Source organism: Stegastes partitus, unplaced genomic scaffold (assembly GCF_000690725.1).
Source record: "Stegastes partitus isolate 25-593 unplaced genomic scaffold, Stegastes_partitus-1.0.2 Scaffold388, whole genome shotgun sequence".
NCBI lineage: Eukaryota > Metazoa > Chordata > Actinopteri > Pomacentridae > Stegastes > Stegastes partitus.
In genome coordinates this window covers 156,235-174,693 of record NW_007578119.1, presented here as the reverse complement: position 1 = coordinate 174,693, position 18,459 = coordinate 156,235, and the positions used below count along the sequence as shown (strand labels likewise).

Below are 18,459 nucleotides of genomic sequence, written 5' to 3'. Positions count from 1 at the left end.
AATTAACAGCTTTTTGTAAGAGTGGTGAGGCATTGCCAGCTTTCAACATGCTGTTAATTTATTTGGCCAAAAAGTTCACTGCTGTTGAATATATGGAACATAAACACTTCTTCATAGTCAAATCTGAACCCCAAGCAGTTTCTGGGCATTTTTGTAGGCTTTTCATGTGCAGAATAATGTGAAAAAAAGAAGATTTGTGGAGTTTGTCAAAATGGTAATAGTAAAACATCAATTTATTGGTAATAATCTGAAGCACTGGAAAAAAAATCTTGCACATATTGATTCCATTTTTCTCCATTTTTGTAGAACAAATAGTCAAAGAAATAACTTTTTTCTTTTCTGTGATTTATCATATTGTAAGTGTATTATATGACACAAAAGACATTTTGGGGTTCTCTGTCATTCTGGCCATTACTGTGCTGTTTCTTTAGAGTTGCAGGACTTCATATTGCAGTAAAAAATTAGCCCACAGTGAGTAAAAATGAGACAAGAGAAACCAAATGTGCATTAAGTACTTGGGATTCAGGGAACTAACAATTTCAGTCAGCTTTAATGTAATCTCATCATTCAATTGTATTTAAATTTGTTTAATTGATGTAATTTTTGTGTGTAAAATGGACCGCATTATCAGATTTTACTCTGAGTTTCCCATGTTGAGAACTCAATATTTATTTGTTGTTTTTTATCTCATAATTTTCAGACACAAAAACAAGAAGCAACAATCGAAACGTTGCAAGCCGAGCTGGATCAGACAAACGAGGAGCTGGACAAACTAAACGGCGCCCACTTGGAAGAGCGAGCTCAGCTCATTCACGACCTTCAGAGCTGTGAGCGGGAAATTGATAGTCTTAAAGATGTTCTGTCGGAAAAGGACAAGGAGATCTCAATCCTCACTGGGAACATGGCTGAGTATGCAGAACAGGTCACCGTGCTAAAGCAGGAGATCAAAGTCAAAGAAGAGAGCCTGGTCCAGGTAGAAAACGCTCTGAGTAAGGCAGAGCGGGAGGCCATGATTATCAGAGACTCACAGAATTCAGACCAGCAAGCCCTGAACAGTAAGATGACAGAGCTGGTCGGGAAGCTCAAGGACACTGAGATGGAGTTAGTGAAGGCCAAAGAGGAAAGAGAGTCTAACGGGACTGAGGTGGAACATCTGATAAAACAGACTGAGGAGGATAAGAAAACTATTCAGGAGCTTCGAGGGGAGATCCAGAAACAGACTGTGAGCCATCGCAATCATCTCTCTGAATGTGAAACACACATCACTTCACTGAAGGAACAGCTGACGTTATCTGCACAAAAGCTACAGGAGTCGGAGGGACTGGCTTCGCAGCTCAAGGACAGAAATACCAGCAACGAAAAACTACAGCAAGAGTTAAATGATAAAGAACAGATGTATGAAAAAGAGCTGAAATCCTCCAAGGAGGAACAAAACAAGCTTTTAGCACAGGTGGAGAAATATAATAGTGATGTTCAGACACTGTCCAAACAATTAGAGGAGCAAGTGCAGAGTGAGGAGCACGTCAAAAAGGCCATGCAGGAGAAACTGGAAACCATAGCTTCACTGGAAAATACGCTGAAGGACGAGAGGCAGAAATTCAACACAGAGCTGCAAGACCGGGATGCAGAAAACAAGAAATTGAGCAACGAAATGCAAAACAAGTCTGAAAACATCTCCAAACTCAAGAACCTCTTAAAAAACACGAAGGCTGAAAAACAGCAGCTGCAGGGAAAGCTTGAAGGGCTGAACAAGGAGTCTGACCTGCAGAAGCAGAATGTAACTGAGCTTAATGAAAAAGTTACATCTGCTCTTGAACTTAACGGCAGCCTGGAGAATCAAGTGCATTGCCTTACAAAAGAGAAAGAGAGGCTAGAAGTGGAGATAACCGAGCGCGTGAAAAACATTTCAGAGGTTACAGCCGAGATGGAGTCGCTGCGAGAAAAAATATCTACGATGGAGACGCAGCATTCAGAAAATAACAAAATCATTCAAGGGCTACAAAAAGATAAAGATGAGCTGACTGCTCGAACTGTTGAGCTAAATCGAGTTCTCGAGCAAAGCACACACTCAAACTCAGAGATCTTGCTGGCAAAAACTAATGAATGTAGTGATCTTAATCAGCTACTCAGGGAGAGGGAGGAGAAGGTGACGCAACTGCAGGAACAAGTGCAGGGTTTGACTTCTAAGGTGGAGCAGATGCAGCATGACGTGGCAGAAAAAGAACAGACAGCCGCTGATCTTCAGGCACAAAAAGAGGCCCAACAAAATCAGCAGACACAGCTTCAGGAGACACTGGATCTGCTTCGGGAACAAGAACGCAGTCTGAAGTCTGGGCTGATGGAAAATGATGCAAAGCTTAAACAGACACAGGAGGAAATGACAAAGCTACAAGCTGAGGCTGAATCGCTCAACGAGGAACGCTCACAACTCAGGCAGCAGCTTGTTGAGAGAGAACAAATGCTGATAAATACAACAGAGCAGTGTCAGAAGCACAAAGATGAGCTGAATGATACCAACAAGACTGTTAGCATCATGGAAGAAAACGCCAGAAAGCTTGAGAGTGAAGCCGAGCGGCGGCAAACGGAGCTGGCTAGCTTAAACAGCCACGTCCAGGCTCTCGCTGAGGAAAACCGCCAACTTCATGCTGCCTGTGAGCCCAGAGAGAAGGAGCTTTCTCAGCAAACACAGGCTGTATCTGACCTCCAAGGGCAGCTTAAAGCAATTCATGAACAGAACTCCAGTTTTAGCACGAAGATTAGCAGCCTGACGGAGGATAATCAAAGACTACAGGAGGAGCTAGCAACGAACATTAAGTCTGTTTCTGAACTAACTGCTGAGAGAAATTTGCTGCAGGATAAAAATTCTGGTCTTGAAATTCAAATCTCAGACAGTCGGAAAATAATCGACGGCCTGCTGACGGAAAAAGAAGAGCTAACTGTTGCAGCAGACGAGTTAAATAAGTCGAGCTCTGCAGGTCTGCTCGAGAAAACAAGTGAATGTAGTAATTTGTTGAAAGCGCTAAAAGAAAGAGAGGAACATCTTCAGAGTTTACAAGAGCATGTTAATGGCCTAAATGTGCAAGTTAGTCAGCTGAGCACATCCTTGAGTATCAAAGAGCAAACAGTGTCAGAGCAGAGTTCACAGCTGTTGCAGCTTCAGGACACTATATCGATGCTTCAGGAGCAGGGAGCTGTTCTGAAATCAGGCCTAATGGAGAAAGACACCATGTTTCAGCAGAAAGCAGAGGAGTGTAGTGTTTATCAGAATGAAGTCACGCTACAGAAAGAGCTCATATCACAGGCGCAGGCTGAGGTGGAGTCACTTCGGCAGGAGTGCTCAGAGGCAAAACGGCAGATCGAGCAAAAAGAACAGGCATTAAAAGAAGTAACAAACGAGTTTCAGAGCCACAAAGATGAGCTGAATAAACGAAATGAGTCGGTGATTTCACTCAGCAGCCAGCTCGGGGCCATGAATGAGAACGCTGCAGAGATGGAGGCTGAAATTGCCAACCTAAAAGGGTCTGTGCAGAAACTCACTGCAGAAAATCAGCAGTTGGTGCAGGAGGAGGGCCAGAGAACGGCAGAGATCGTCGATTTTAAAGACAGCATTCAGGCGCTGAATGAGCAGAACACAAGGCTGAAATCTGAGCTGCAGAAAAGGATAGCAGAGCTGTCTAAAGCACACGAGCAAGTGAGTGACAGAGAGAACGAACTCAAAATGGCACTTTCAGAGAAGGAGACTCTTAACACAGGCATGCAAGGGAAAGAAAATACCCTGAAACAACAGGAGAGTTTGATCCAGCAGCTCAACAGTGCGATTGCAGATCAGGCGGAGCAGCTGAAGCAGAAAGCAGACGACAATGTGAGTTTGCAAACACGAGTTTTAGAGCTTGAAGATTCTTTGTGTAAACTCAGAGGTCAGGTCGAGAGTCTTTCTTCAGAGTCATCCACGCTGAAAAATACTTTGGAGAAAAGCGAGCAGTCGAGTCTTGAATATCAAAGTCATTCATCCGCGGCTGTTGAAAAGTTGAATTCTCATCTACAAGCCAAAGAGGCAGAATGTGAGAGCATGAAAGAACAGATTTCACACCTTGAAGAATCTGTCGCAAAGCTCGACAGCAGCCTCCAAGTGCAGATTTCTGAAGTGGAAAATCTCAAAAAGACCTTGGAAGAAAAAGAAGCAGCACTTTTGGAGCAGTCAAAGTCTCTTCAGGATGTTCAGAGAAGAGCAGATGAGGCTTCACTCTTCAAAGCTCAGTTCATGGAAAGCACAGAGTTGGTGTCGCAGCTACAGAATCAAATCCAGTCACTGTCCGTCGAGTCTGAAAACCTCAACAAGTCTGCAGGTGAAACGCAAAGTGCCTTCAACAACCTGCAAGAGAAATTCGCCGCCAACTTAGAGGAGTTACAGGATGTGAGAAAGCAACTCTCCCAAAGGACGGATGAGGTGTCCAGTCTTCGGGCGTCATTGGAGGTCTCCAATAACGAACACGAGACAGCAAAGACCACCGTAGAAACACTGAGAAACGAGTTGTCTGTGATCCATGACAAACTGGGTAAAACCGAAGTCTTGAACTCCAGTCTGTCAAAGGAAAAGGACGAGGCTTTCGCTTCCCATCAGTCAAGCGTGTCGCTGCTGACTGTCGAAATAGAAAGACTCAAATCACAACACCTCCAGGTCGTGGCACAAATGAACGCGCTGACGGAAAACCTCGAGCAGAGAGAAATGGCCCTCCACGCGATTAATAGCCAGTACACAGCTCAGGCGAAACACGCATCGCAGCTGGTTTCAGAAATGCAGAAGCTAGAAGAGCAAAACAAAAGGCTAAACGAGGAGATTAGCGTGTCAAAGGAAGAGCACCGGAAGCTTCATTCTTCCGTCAGTAGTGAAAACACGCATTTGCAAGAAGAAGTCAGGAAGCTTCTTGCAGAGAAGGAAGAGCTTCATCTGAAGTGGGCGTCGCAGGGGGAGCTGCAGGTTCAGATGGAGCAGCAGTCCAGCGGCATGAAGGAAATAATGGAGAAAATGGCGTCCGAGAAGCAGAGCCTTCAAGCAAAGGTTAGTGCCAAAGACGAAGAACTTTCTCAGTTAAAAGAAAGCGTTCAAAAGATAGAACAAATTCTGCAGGATTCTGAGAGAGAGTGGCTGTTAGTTCTAGATAGGGAAAAGCAGGATAGGAATCTACTGGCAGAACAGCTGACAAGTGTTGAGAATGAAATGAAGTCTAAAGATGTTAAAGTTAATGCTTTGAAACAGGACTTGGACAGTTTGCAGGAGAAATTAGCCGAGGCTTCCTCCGCAATAAGGCATGGCTCTGATCAACTGAGCGCTAAAGAGTTGGAGGCGTCAGCATCCAGAATTCAACTTGAGACGATGTTAGCATCTATCCAGGAAAAGGATAATGAGAACCATCATTTGCAGCAGGCTCTGAAAGACGTGGAAGATGAGTTACAGAAACTTTTAGCTGACAAAGATTTGTCTGTCTTGCAACCATCAGCGTTTGAAAGCTCCGCTGCCTTAAATGGAGAAAAGTCCTCTTTGCAGGAAATGGTAAAACAGTTAAAAGAAAGGCACCAGTCTGAGGTAGACGTTTTGAAAAACGAGTTGCAAAAAACACAGAATATATCTAACAAAGGAGAGCGGAGCAATGAGGAGAAGGTTCAGCAAATTTCTCTTTTGCAAGAGACAGTAGAGCATTTACAAACTCGGCTCGATGCTGAAGTGGAGAAAATGAAAGAAGCTGCTGCAAAACACTCGTCTTTACATTTTGAATTGCAAGCAAAAGATGAACAAATCAGCTGTATGAGCATTCAGATAGATCAGCAGAAGGAGCTACTTGCTGGACTCAGCCAGCAGTTAAAGGAAAAAGATGCATCCATCGCCCAAGTCATGGAGTCCGCCTCGAATGAGAGAATGAAACTGGGTGAGGAGAACAGTTCTCTATTAGCACATTTAGAGAGCATGAAAACCGCAATGAAGAGGCTTGAAGAAGATATTTCAGGCTCTCAAAGTGAAATCGAGACCAAGAATTCAGAGAAAGTCAAGCTGATTAAAGAGAAAGACGACCTAAAGAGTGAGCTCGCTAAGGTTTCTAAAGAAAAAGATGCCATGAAGAAGAAGCTTCAAGCTGCTCTGGTTGTGAGAAAAGATCTGCTGAAAAGAATAGACGAATATGAAAACCAGAAAGAAGAGAGTATGAACAATAAAAGTGAGATTTCACTTTTAGAGGATAAGTTAAATGAAATAACCAATCAAGCTCAAGCTGCAGAAAACATGTATGAAGAAAATGTTTCCCTTCTTGAAAAGAAAATTCTGGAGAAAGATGGAGAGATTCTCGAACAGAAAACAGAAAAAGAAAGACTTGTGGAGCAATTACAGTCAGAAAAACAAAGACTGGAAACCACATTAAACGAGAAGGAAGTGAGTTTGTGTGAAACATTGCAAACACTTGGTGACAAAGACTCCATCATCGAGCAGCTGCAGTCCAGTGCTGCTGGGAAGGACGAAGCTTTCGAGCGAGACCGAAATAGTTTGATGCAGAAACTAGAAGAGCTTCAAAATGAAATCAAGACGTGTAAAGATGAGTTAAAGGACAAATCCTCCTCCAGTGCCAGCGCTGTTGATTTGGAAAATGAACTTGCACAGATGAAGCTAGAAAAAGCAACGCTGCAGAAAAAGGCTCAGGCTGCTTTGCTGGCACGCAAAGAGACGATGAAGAAGGCTCAAGAAAACGAAAAGAAATTAAGTCAAGAACTCGCTGAGCTGAAAGACGACTACAAGGCCCTTTTGGAACAACACTGCCAGCAGACAAACGAGCTCAACGCTGTCCAGTTGAACTTCGATGAGAAGATCAGGGAGCTGGAAGACCTCCATAGAACCTCTTTGTCTTATCTGGATGAACTGGACACTTTGAGGCAGCTTGTTGAAGAGAGAGATAAAACTTTACAAGACTTGAAGATGTCTTTGGCTGAGAAGGAGAGCCAGTGCCACTCTTTGTCGAGCTTGCAAACGGAGCTGGAAACTGTTAAATCCAGATTTGAGAGCGTTTCTCTTGAGATGGCAACTAAAGACGAAACTCTCGTAGTCATGGAGCAAAGAGCAGAAGCTCTGAAATCAAAGCTACACGTGGTAGAAAATGACTTGGAGAAAGCCGAGGCAGAAGTAAAGGAGAAAGTGACAGAAGTTGAGAGATATCAGGAAAACACCCAACAGGAGAATCAAGCATTATTAAATAAAATCACGGCTTTAGAGACCCAGCTAGGCTTCTCTGAGGAGCATAAGCATGCCAGTGAGGACAAGTATCAGATCATAATGAAAGAAAAGGAGTCTCTTGTGGAGCAAATTAATCAGATGAAAGTGGAACTTGAGGCAGCAGCTGCTTTAGTTTCGCAGAAATGTTCAGATGTTTTAGCCATCCAAAAGCTGTTAGAGGAAACACAGCAGCAGCTCAGTGAGGACAAAGGGCTTCTGACTCAGGAGCTTGAAAATGCCCAGCTGCATTGCACTGAAACACAGAGGAATTTGGATTCACTGAAGCACGAAAAAGAAAACGCCTTCAAACTGATCAATGAACTGCGAGACGAGGTGACGACGCTGAGCAAGCAGCTGAAGGAGAAAGTAAACGAGCAGCTGCACGAGAAAAAACCTGAAATATGCAACACGCAGGAAGAAGGCGTCTGTTTTTCTTGCAAATGTGCCGAAAACTTTGAAGTGAAACTGAAGGAGAGAGACGATGCCTTGTTAGTTTCTCGGGCTCAAGTTTCAGAAAAGGAAGAACTGATTGCTGCACTTGAACTGCAATTACAACAGCAAACTAAAATGCACGAAATTGCTGTTGAAAAGATGAAAACAGATGCTGATGAGCTTCAAAAATCTCGAGACGATGGCACCAGAGTGAGCGATCAGGATAACCAAAGCAAAATCGCTCTTCTAACCAGGAAACTTCAAGCAGCTTTAGTTTCGAGGAAAGAACTCTTGAAAGAAAAGGCTGCGTTCAAAGACGAAGTAGAAAAGCAGTCGGCGAGATGTGAAGCGAAAGAAGCCGAGTATTTAGCTCTGGAATCGTCAGCGTTGAAACTGAAACAACAAAATACGGACCTGGAAAGCTCCGTGTCATCCATCGGCAAAGAGAAAGACAAACTCAGCGCTGAAGTCGATCGCATCCTTAATGATAATCGCAGTCTGTCTGCAGCCTGTGAAAGTTTGAAACTCACCATAGAGAACATCACTCAGCAGAAACAAGCGTTTTCCTGCCAGCTTGAATCTCTTAAAGACTCTCAAACGGAGGAGCTGTCCAAGTGGAAGTCAAAGCACGCAGAGCTGAAACAAGAGTACGAGTCTCTCTTACAAGCTTATGAAAACGTCAGCAGTGAAATGGATAAGATGAGGCAGCTTTTGGAGGGGGCTAAAAGAGAGAGGCAGGAGGCCCTCCGGAAAATACACAAACACGAGACTGAGATGGAGAATCTGGAGAAACAAGCCCGAGAGATGGAGGAGGAAAATGAAAGAATTAAAGAGAGGATGCAGAAATATGCCAAAGAGAAACGGCTGAAGATCGAAACGCTGGAGGAAGAGAATCTGAAAATTAAGAAAGAACTGACTGAGGTGGATGGAAACCACAAAACGGCAATGTGTGAGCTCAGTGATAATAACCAGCAACTGGAAGCTGAGATTTGCCAACTGAACGAGTCTTTAGAGGATCTCAGAGGGAAACTTACTGAGGCGCAGGCTGAAAATAGCCAACTGGCAGCAAAGCTTGAAGAGGCTAGCTGTTCACTGGAGAGGAGGAACTTGGATTCAAATACGTACACAAACAACATGCAGCTTAAACTCGATGAAGCACTCGGTTTGAATAATTCCCTCACCGCCCAGATTGAGGCCCAGAAAACAGAGCTTGGTGCTCAGTTGGAAATCAACAAATTGTTACAAAAGGAGAAGCAAAATCTGTCAGAGAGAATCGAGAAGATACAGAATGATCACGAGTTGCAGTTGGGGAAGAAAGATGACGCCATTAAAGAGCTCAAAGACGTTATTAACAGAAACAGCCAGGACACTATTAGCCTGAACGAGAAGGTGAGAATCTTAGAGGACGACAAATCTCTTCTGCAGGAGGAGCTCGAAAATGCTCAAGAGATCTCAGACAAAGTCAAAAATGAAAATGAATATTTGGAAACTGTGATCATCAAGAACTCTGAAAGAATCGATGAACTGACCGAGTCCATAAATGGTTTGCAATCTCAAAACGCACAACTGACCTCTCAGCTCGCAGCAAGTAAAGAGATGAGTGATCGAGTTCGCCAAGAAAAAGAACAGGAGCAGCTCAAGTTGGTCAGAGAGCTGGAGGAGAAACTGAAGACAGTTCAGAGAGGCAGCGAAGGCTCCAAGAATGTGAGAAAAGAGCTGCAAGAGCTGCTCAAAGAAAAGCACCAGGAGATAAATCAGCTGCAGCAAAACTGCATCAGATACCAGGAGCTGATTTTAGATTTAGAGAGCTCTTTGAAGAGCTCGCATTCAGCCTGCGAGCACTTGGAGAAAGATCTGAAGAAAAGTGCAGAGAAAACATCAGTTTTAGAGGAGAGGAGTAAACAAGTCGAAGCTGAGGTCATTGCGCAGAAGAGTCTCCTCCAGGAGGCCGAAGAAAAGATTCAGAGTGTTAGGTCTGAAAGAGACCAGCTGGCTCTTCAGATATCACAGCAAAATAAACAGGCCGTGGAGAAAACACCACCAAACGTAGAGGAAGCACAAATAAACTCTTACATGGAGAGTCAGTTTGTGTTGCAGCAACAGATAGATGACCTCAAGGATTTAAAAGACAGAGAAACACAAAGAGCTGATGAACTGAGGCAGCAGCTTGACTCTCAAGACCTGCAGATAAATACTCTGAAGAGAGCAGCCGAGTCTAACGAAGCAAAGCTGTCTGCTCTGTGTTCCACTCCACATGGGGCCGATGCTACCAAACTGTGGAACGATTTGTACCAAAAGACCTTACATGAGAAGGATAGCCAGCTCCTCGAGCAAGGTTTCATGATCAAAAGATTCCTGGAGGACATGAGATTGAAAGATAAAGAGGTGAACGAAGTACGAGTGACCAAGTCGAGACTGGAAAGGACGCTGAATGAATATTCTGTTGCTGCTGCTGCACAGCAAAGGCAGCTGTTTGTCATGAGCGCAAGCAATGCAGAGCTCAGCGAGACCGCAGAGCTCATGACGGTGCAGGTGAAGGAACTCAGCGCTCAGGTGGAGAGAATAGAACAAGATAAAAACACGCTGAGCCGACAGCTCGCCGACAAAGAAGACACGATTTCCCAAATGCAGCTTCATCTCCAGCAAATAGAGAAGATCAGTGCTGACACGGATGCTCAGCTTCTCCTTCTGCAGTCGCAGAACGACAAAACTCAAGCTGACTTTGAGAAGCAGGAGGGAATTTCTCTGCAGCTCAAAACACTCCTTCAGAGCAAAGACGCCGAGATCTCATCTTTGCTGTCCTGCAGGGACGGACAGATGTCAGGATACCTGGAGCAGCTCCAGGCTAACTATCGCACCCAGGTGTCCGTTTATGAGGACAGGTTAACATCTGTACGCTACCAAAGGGAAAAGGCTGACAAAGAGCTGAGAGGGCTCGAGACTAAAGTTAAAAGTCTGCAAATTCAAGCAAACAGATCTGTCCAGGAAAAGGAGCAGATGGCAGCTAAGATGGAGTCATTCAAGAACTCCATGGTGTCTTTACAAAGCGAACGGGAGCGACTGATGTCAGAATACAGAATACTGGAAGCAAAGAGCCAGTTGGGCTTAAAGGGGAAAGAGGGCTCCGCTGACGGGGAAGGCGGTGCAGCCAGAGGCCTTAAACACGAAATAAGGAAGCTGCTACATCAAATGGATGATCTCAACTCAGAGAACGCGATGCTCAGGGCTCAGCTGGTTCGCTACAGAGAGGATTTAAATCAGGTTTTATCCCTCAAGGACAACCAGTTGAAGGTGCTGCTGAAGAAGCAGCAGGATGTCATTAAAAACCTCGAAACCCAAAAGGCTGCAGCTGGGAAGCAGCACAGAGAGGCTCGGCTGGAGCTGCAAAAGGAAGAAGAGGCCAGCAGCACATTAAAGGCGGAGAACTCTAAACTCAAAGCTCAGATTTCAAATCTGGAAGCTGAAATATCGACTCAGAAGAAGGAAAGAGCTTCAACAAATGAGGGCAGAGTGATCACAGACTTGCAGGAAGCCGTGGCGGCCAAAGCAGCCGAATGCAACGACCTGCAGCAGAAGCTCCTTTCTCTGAAAATGTCAGCTGATGAGCTCAAGGACAAAATGCAGCTGCTGGAAAATGAAACGGACAAGAAGCTAGCGGAGGCCGAGGACAAATACAACGGTGAGCTGGACGCCTTTGAGCGTGAGGTGGAGCTGATGAGGAACGAGCGAGAGACGGCGGATCAGAGGGTGGCAGAACTCGCCAAAGAAATACTGGAGATGGAGCAACGGTTATCAGAGGCTCAATCGCAGAACAAAGACTTGAAGGCTCAGAATGAATCCCTGTGCAAAGCCATGGCCGCCCTGCAGAACGACCGAGACCAGCTCATCGAGGACTTCAAGATCCTCAGGAACAGATACGACGAAGAGCTCAGAGAGACTCAGGCAGCCTTGAACAAGATGGAGCGCAGCCTGCAGGACTCCACCTCGGACTTGGCCATGTTTGCCAAAGAGAGGGACATCCTTGTTCATAAGCTGAAAGCTGTAGAGAGCAAAGACGTAAACATTGAGCTGAACAAGCTGCTGGATGAGCTGTCGAAGGCCTTGTCAGAGAAGGAAAAAGAACTGAAACAGGTCAGTCTGGAAAATAGCACGTACAGCAGGCAGCTGTCGGCGTTCTCCAAATCCATGGCCAGCCTGCAAAACGACCGCGACAGGCTGATGGACGAGCTGGTCGGAGCCAAAAGGGTGTTTGAGTCCAGGCTGGGGTCGAGCCCCGAGGCTGCCGTTGGCGCAAATGTGGAAAACTCAAAAGGAAGTGACGTCCAGAATGAGAAGGACGGTTTGGTAAGTCAAGTCATCAGCTGTCATTTGAGTTTGGCTGTTGCTTGCACTCATTTCTCTGCTGTGGTTCCTTTTGCAAACAGCATGCAGGGTCAACGTAGATGGTTTTATTTTGGATTTGCATACCATTGCTTTGACTTGCATGGTATTGTTTTGTTGTTGGGCTGCTCTGGTGTCTGTGAAATTCTCTTGTCAATCATATTTTTCTTTTTTTGAAGATGACTTGATCAGTGATGGATGGCGTTTTCTTTGATGTCATTGCAGGTGACGAAGCAGAAGATGGACGGACTACAGCAAACGGTTCACACAGAAGGCAGCAGCTACCAGGAAGAAACAGCACATCTGAGGTAAAAGCTTCTACCTTGTTGTTACTCACTGGTCAGCTTGTGCACGGTGTTTCCTGCATGGAAACGTAACATCGCAACAGCCACCAGGTTGTAGGCGAAATGTTTACCTCTCTGAACTCCAAAACCCACCAGCAGCTTTGAAACGCATGTCGTCTTTTCAAAAAAATCACCAAAACCATGCAATTCATCACCCAGAAACTGTGAAAGCAGAAATAATTGTCTGACTTTCAACCTTTCAATAGTCCTAGTGTATGATGTGCAGTTCTGCCATGGAAATTAACCAAGTCTTGATCTTTGACCAATAACATAAATGCAGCATCGTTCAAAAGCAGCATACAGAGGAGTGGGTTTTGTTGTTGGAAGATACATTCATCATGGTGAAATATCTTTCTAGTGGTGATGTGCAGAGTAGTTTGGAAAACACAAACTGTATAGAGGTTGTAATTGATGTGACTGATCCCCAATTTTTAAAAAAAGTAAATAAATATTAAAAGAAATGTAACTTTTCTCTTTGTGTTTTGGATGGTTCATGACGTTATAGATGTGTTATACTGCACAAATCACATTTTTGAGTTCACTCTACTAGTGGCTTTACTGTTTCCATAGAGGTGCAGGACTTTATATTGTTGTGAAAAATGAGCCCAAAGTGAGTAAAAATGTGACAGGAGCAAATATGTTTGCTTTGGACATTAAAGTTTTTTCCTGTTTTTTAGGTCTGACACTGAGAAGAAAGAGCCACTGCCAGTCAAGGTATGTTAAACTTGTGAATCGACTTTGCCTTTGTCTGAAGACTGTATGGGTGTGTGTCGGTGTTGTAACTTCTGGGTTTCTTGTCAGAAGTAAGAAAAACTCAAAACCCGTCATTGTAATGCTAAAAGGAGAGAATGCGACTTTGTTCCATTTGCTCTTGGCTTATGAAAGCATGATTCCCATATGTATACACAAATAGTTTTAGTTTTAATTTAATGAATAGTAATTTTCATTGTTGTTGTTCCTGTTTTTTTTTTTTGTTTGTTTTGTTTTGTCTTGTTTTTCCTTCCATGCAGCAGGAAACAGTTGCTCTGGCAGGTCAGAGTGGACTGGAGGACTTGGTGGGTCGGCTGGAGGCAGAGAGGCTGCAGCTTCACAGGAATCTGCAGCGCTGCATGTATGAGATCCAACAACGAGACCAGTACTTCCAACAACTCAATGCCAAGGTATAAAGCATCTTACTTCATCTCAGTGTGCAGCTGAAGTCAGTTAAGTCCTGACAAAGTTGTTTGAATCATTATGGCTGTTAAAAAAAAAGGAAATTGTACTGTGTGATAGTAGATTTCTAGTTCTCTCCAAAAACGAGTGGTGTAAAATCAAAAACATATGCTCTTCCTGCTCTCTGAAACATTAAGTAAGGATTAGTCATCCATTTGTCAATGTCAGATAGCCTATTTATACAGTCTAGACAGATCTGTAGTTCAAGATTTGAAAATTCCTGATCTATTTTGACCCGGGCCACATGGTGAACACAAAGAATATGAACAGTATTTAAGGGTTAATCAACTTGTGTAAAGCAGGCAGCTGTCTGATTAAAACACAGCAATAATATTAAAACATTCAGTGTTTAATTTCACAGTTTTTTTCTCACTATTTTTGACAAAAACCTCAGATAAGTATGAATGCTTAAATGTGCAAAAACTCCCTTCTTCCCCTTTCACCCCGACTTCCTCACAACTAAAACCCCACAGCTGCAGCAGTCAGTGGAGGAGAAAGGGGCTGTTGCAGCTCAGCTGAGGGCCGTTTCTCAAACCCTGAGGGACACCCAGAACCGCTGCCACTGGCTGGAAACCCAGGTCCAGAGCCAGGCACAGGTACATGATAGAATCACATGCACGCTGCTGCTCTAGACTGTAGCTGTTCTTCTGTTCTTTCTTTTCATGGTTGTTTGCTGTTTCTGGTCATACTTCAAAGTCTGAGCTGCTGCTGAATTCTGTCAAAGACTACTTAATATAACTTGCTTGTGCATCATTTCTGTCATTCTTTCATCTGTTCTTCTTGTGTTGGACAGAGAAAGTCATATATAAGCCAGATAGTTCTCGACCAGACCACCTGTGCTTTGTGGACGGACACATTGTCCTGAAGCAACTGCAGCCAGCTCAAGGCTTTCCTCTCCTTTTTTGTGCTTCAAACATTTAAGTTTTTGTGCACAAGTTCTGCCCCTTGTTTCCATGTGAAGCTGAGAATTTTTGAAGATATCCTTGTGTGTTTGATATGTTCCGCCTCCCTGGCATCCCTAATTTAACTCTTCTTTCCCCCCACTTTGTTTCATGTCTCTCACATAAACTGCATCAAAACTAAATGTGTGCTTATCCGTGATGCTGCGTCTCTACCAGCAGGGTTTGGTAAACGCTGAGGTTGCTCCAGGAGCCCCACAGGAGAAGAGCAACGACTCCATGGTGACCGAAACTGCTGAAGCCAGTCAGCTCAGAGAAAGGTGACGACAGCAGCCGTCTTTCAGATTTTTGCACAAGTCACAGACATACTAACATGCTTGTTTATATGTGTGTTAAGGCTGCTGGAGGTGGAGCTCAGTCTGGCTGATGAGAGGTCCAGGAGGGAGGTTGCTGAGGAGGCTCTGCGTCTCGCTGAGGACCGAGCAAAGAGGTGAGAGTCAAATGTAGTCGATTACAGATAATCTGTCATTTCTACCAACAGTGCAGAAAGTTCTAAAAGTGTCTTTTTGTGCAGTGTTGCCTCCAGTTTGTCTAGAGATGGTCAGAGGGACTTCAGTATCGAGATGGAAACAGAGGAGGAGTGGGAAGCTCTCAGTCTCAACCCGAATCAGCCTCTGATAACACGAAAGGTACACAAAAGGACTTTATTATTCTTTTTGCCTCAGCATTATTTAGCCTTTAATCACACAATGAGTTTAGTTCACATCACCACTGCCTGTGTAATAAGCAGACCAGCTTGACTACAAGGAACTGGAAATAAGGTTTAAAGAAATGGGGATCATTTGTGATTGGAGGGAATAGCAGTGTGACAACAGCTCCTGCTGAGAGTGTTGAATTATTGTTTTTGTGGCACAAGTGTTGCTCAGCAAGTCAGTGTTTTCAGTCTGTTTACAGTGAGGCTTTTAGAATTAGTGCAGGAGTTTCTGAATGATCACATTTTACCAGCTAAGACGAGTTCAGAGCATCTCCTGATGTCTTTGCTGCAGAAGTGAAGCAGGGATTTCAAACAGAAATGTAGCTGTCTGAAAAAACTGACAGAGAAAATGATTGTGAACTGGTTGGTCAGTTGGTCACAACTTTGAACTGATTCAACCTGATGAAGACTGCTGGGAACATTTCTCTGCTGGGACTCGGGGTCGACTGCAAACTAACTGAGACCATGTCAAAGAAGTCGTTGATGTGGCTGCATTTTGTTCCAAAGGTTCAGTGTAAACTCTGCAAACAGCAGCTTGTGTATCACAGCTCAACAACCAACAGGGCAGATCATCTGAAAGCAGCAGCTAGCTGGTCTGTGACATTCCTCATTAGTTCTTGTGATGGACTCACCAGTTGATGTAGTTCTGTTTTCAGAAAAAATACAAATGTGGGCAGCTGCTCTGTTTAGAGTCAGTTTTTGTAATTTCTGCTTGAAATAACCAGGTTTGAGTAATTTCATATGCTGCAATTACTGGCTGTTATTTAGAATGCATTAAGGCTAATAATGCTAGCAGATCGAGTTAATTAGTTTATACACAGATAACATGCAGGTTGTTTTGTCCTTGGTTGAAGAGGAGGAAGGATTTCAGTCCACAGAGATATTATTTGGTTGCTCCTCGTGGCTTCTTGATAGTAAATGTCATTGTTGTTTGTACTTGCAGGTGAAAGGTGGGATGGTGGCGTGTCGGCGGTGGCTCAGAGGCAGAAGCCTTTACTTCTCCAGGCTGCTGACGAGTCGCGCTCGCTCTCGATATTTCTTCCTGGCTTACCTGCTCACGATCCACATCCTCGTCCTCATGTGCCTCACCGGTGCCCTGTAGCAGCGTCGCTCTGGGAAACAACACAGACAGGCCCACGATTAAAACTGACAGCTGAAAGACAGTTTGTTTTCAGCGAGTACAGCATTTTTATATGCTAGCATGCATGGTAACACACTACAACGACACACGTACAGTACTTTAAGATGTTGAGTCTTAGCTAACCTGGTTATTCTTGCCCAGTAAATCAATAGTATTTTCATCTTAAAGTTATCTGCACATGTTCTGCAATGTGAGACAATATAACATTTATCAGTTCATTTCCTGGTGTCGTTGTTGACAACATGGAAAGTTAAAGATGTCAGCTTTTAGAAGCCACTTCTGTTTCATGAACTCTTGGCTTTAATGGAATTTTGTCAAGCATCTCCAACCTAGATTCAGGTTTTGTTCGAGGAGCTTAAATGACATGTTCTTTTGTTTTCTGAAATCTTGTAGGTACACCCAGCCTTAAAGCATGACTCTGCCCTTCTTTCAAGGTGCATTCCTTGATTACTTCACCTTGTTGCCAACAGTTTTTTGTTTTAAAATCCACATTAGAAAGGAGAATAGAAAGCCCGAAGCAGGAGTTGACTGAAGCCCGAAGACAACCTAAATTCAAAACAGCCTAAGAAGGTGCAGAAAGCCATATCCATTCTTGGTTATTGTTACCGTCTGAATCTTGTTTTAAATCTCCTCTCCTTGTCGGTGACACACCCGAAACCCAAACGTCGACACCAGCTGCTGCTTCTCTTGCCTGCCTGACGTCATAAGTTGCACATAATCGTAATGCTGAGTTTAAACTATGCACTGAAACTCCAAATGTGTATATACTCATCTCGAAGCACTACACCTCTCCCTCCCTGTTCCCTTTAAACCCTAAAGCCAAAGGTGTCTGTATTTTTGGCAGTTTGAGAGAGTACCCATGCCCCCTCAAAGTTACTGGGAGACAGTGGGTTAAAAAAATATCCTTAATTTAACTTCGGTATCTTGGTGTGCCATTGAAAACGTGCTGCGGTTAACGCTGCAGATATGAAAGTACATACTGTTTGTATTTAAGAGTTTCCTGTATTTATGTGCATCCACAGAAGGTACGCTGTACAGTATCTGTTATGTATGTATATATGCATTTCTATCCTCTCTGCCTGACTGTACATTTGTTCTTCGTTGTTTTGAAAACAGAGTCGATTAGATGAAATAAGATCAACGAACCAGACAGGAATGAGGCTAAAAATGCCTCCTGTCTTCTTCATTGATCCAGTTGCTGATTGCTGTTATGATGTGTACATAAAAGTGTGATCCATAGACGGAACAATGAACCGAATCTATTTATGAGAAGAAGAAAAAAAAAAACAAAGGTTAACTACTGAAAAATGTTCAGATGGCATATTTTCTCTACTGCCTCTATTTTTAAGAGTTAGCGATGCAGTCGGCCTTTTGACGACACGAGGCTGAACTCGGTGCAATACTGTGTCAGAGGTGAACTTTTTCAGATCACCCTTCACCATCTCGAACGAAGTTTAATAAAGCTTCTTGAAGATTTCTTCACTCTACTCATGTGACGTGTCTTTTACAGAGTCTCTGCCGTCATGTTTTTGTCACAGCTGCCAGGTAGTGGCTTTGAATTCACTTTTATCAGAAGAATTGTTTGTGACAAAGACGTATGAAGTTGAGCCCAAAATGATTCATACTGATGCCAAATTTTGATTTATAGTGAATTTTTATTCAACCAATAGGTTTCTTCTGGCTGGAAATAACACAAACAAGTGACAGAAGAGTGTAAGAAGTTTTGTTACAGTTGGTAATGATACATCTGAATTATTTCTATGATTTTCTTTTCTTACAGTTTTACTAAAAATGCCAAAATTATTCATACCCCGTTACCATCTTTTGTCACTTGCTTGTTATGAGATCATACCAATACTCATGTCAAATTTAGGTTTTTAGTGAATTTTTGTTTGACATGTATTTCTTCTAGCAGGGAATAACACAAACAAGTGACACATTAGTGATTTGTTTTAAATTTATTTCTTCTATATCCAAAGTTGTTATTAGCATCTTCAGTCACTTGCTTATGCCATTTCCAGTCAGAAGAAACCCACTGATCAAAT

At 43.6% G+C, this 18,459-nt stretch overlaps 1 protein-coding gene across 3 annotated transcripts in view; it reads left to right on the top strand.

The window, feature by feature from the left end:
- LOC103359667 (golgin subfamily B member 1-like) overlaps positions 1-17,901 on the top strand; it is a 44,204-nt gene extending 26,303 nt beyond the window's left edge. For all 3 annotated transcript variants that reach the window (XM_008285133.1, XM_008285132.1, XM_008285131.1), the window contains 9 exons: positions 701-12,028; positions 12,290-12,372; positions 13,086-13,122; positions 13,419-13,568; positions 14,094-14,216; positions 14,739-14,839; positions 14,917-15,009; positions 15,094-15,208; positions 16,217-17,901. In XM_008285133.1, coding sequence (XP_008283355.1) covers positions 701-12,028; positions 12,290-12,372; positions 13,086-13,122; positions 13,419-13,568; positions 14,094-14,216; positions 14,739-14,839; positions 14,917-15,009; positions 15,094-15,208; positions 16,217-16,375 — 12,189 coding nt within the window. In that variant the 3' untranslated portion in view covers positions 16,376-17,901. The remainder of the gene's footprint in view (positions 1-700; positions 12,029-12,289; positions 12,373-13,085; positions 13,123-13,418; positions 13,569-14,093; positions 14,217-14,738; positions 14,840-14,916; positions 15,010-15,093; positions 15,209-16,216) is intronic.
- The last annotated feature ends 558 nt before the right edge of the window (positions 17,902-18,459 follow it).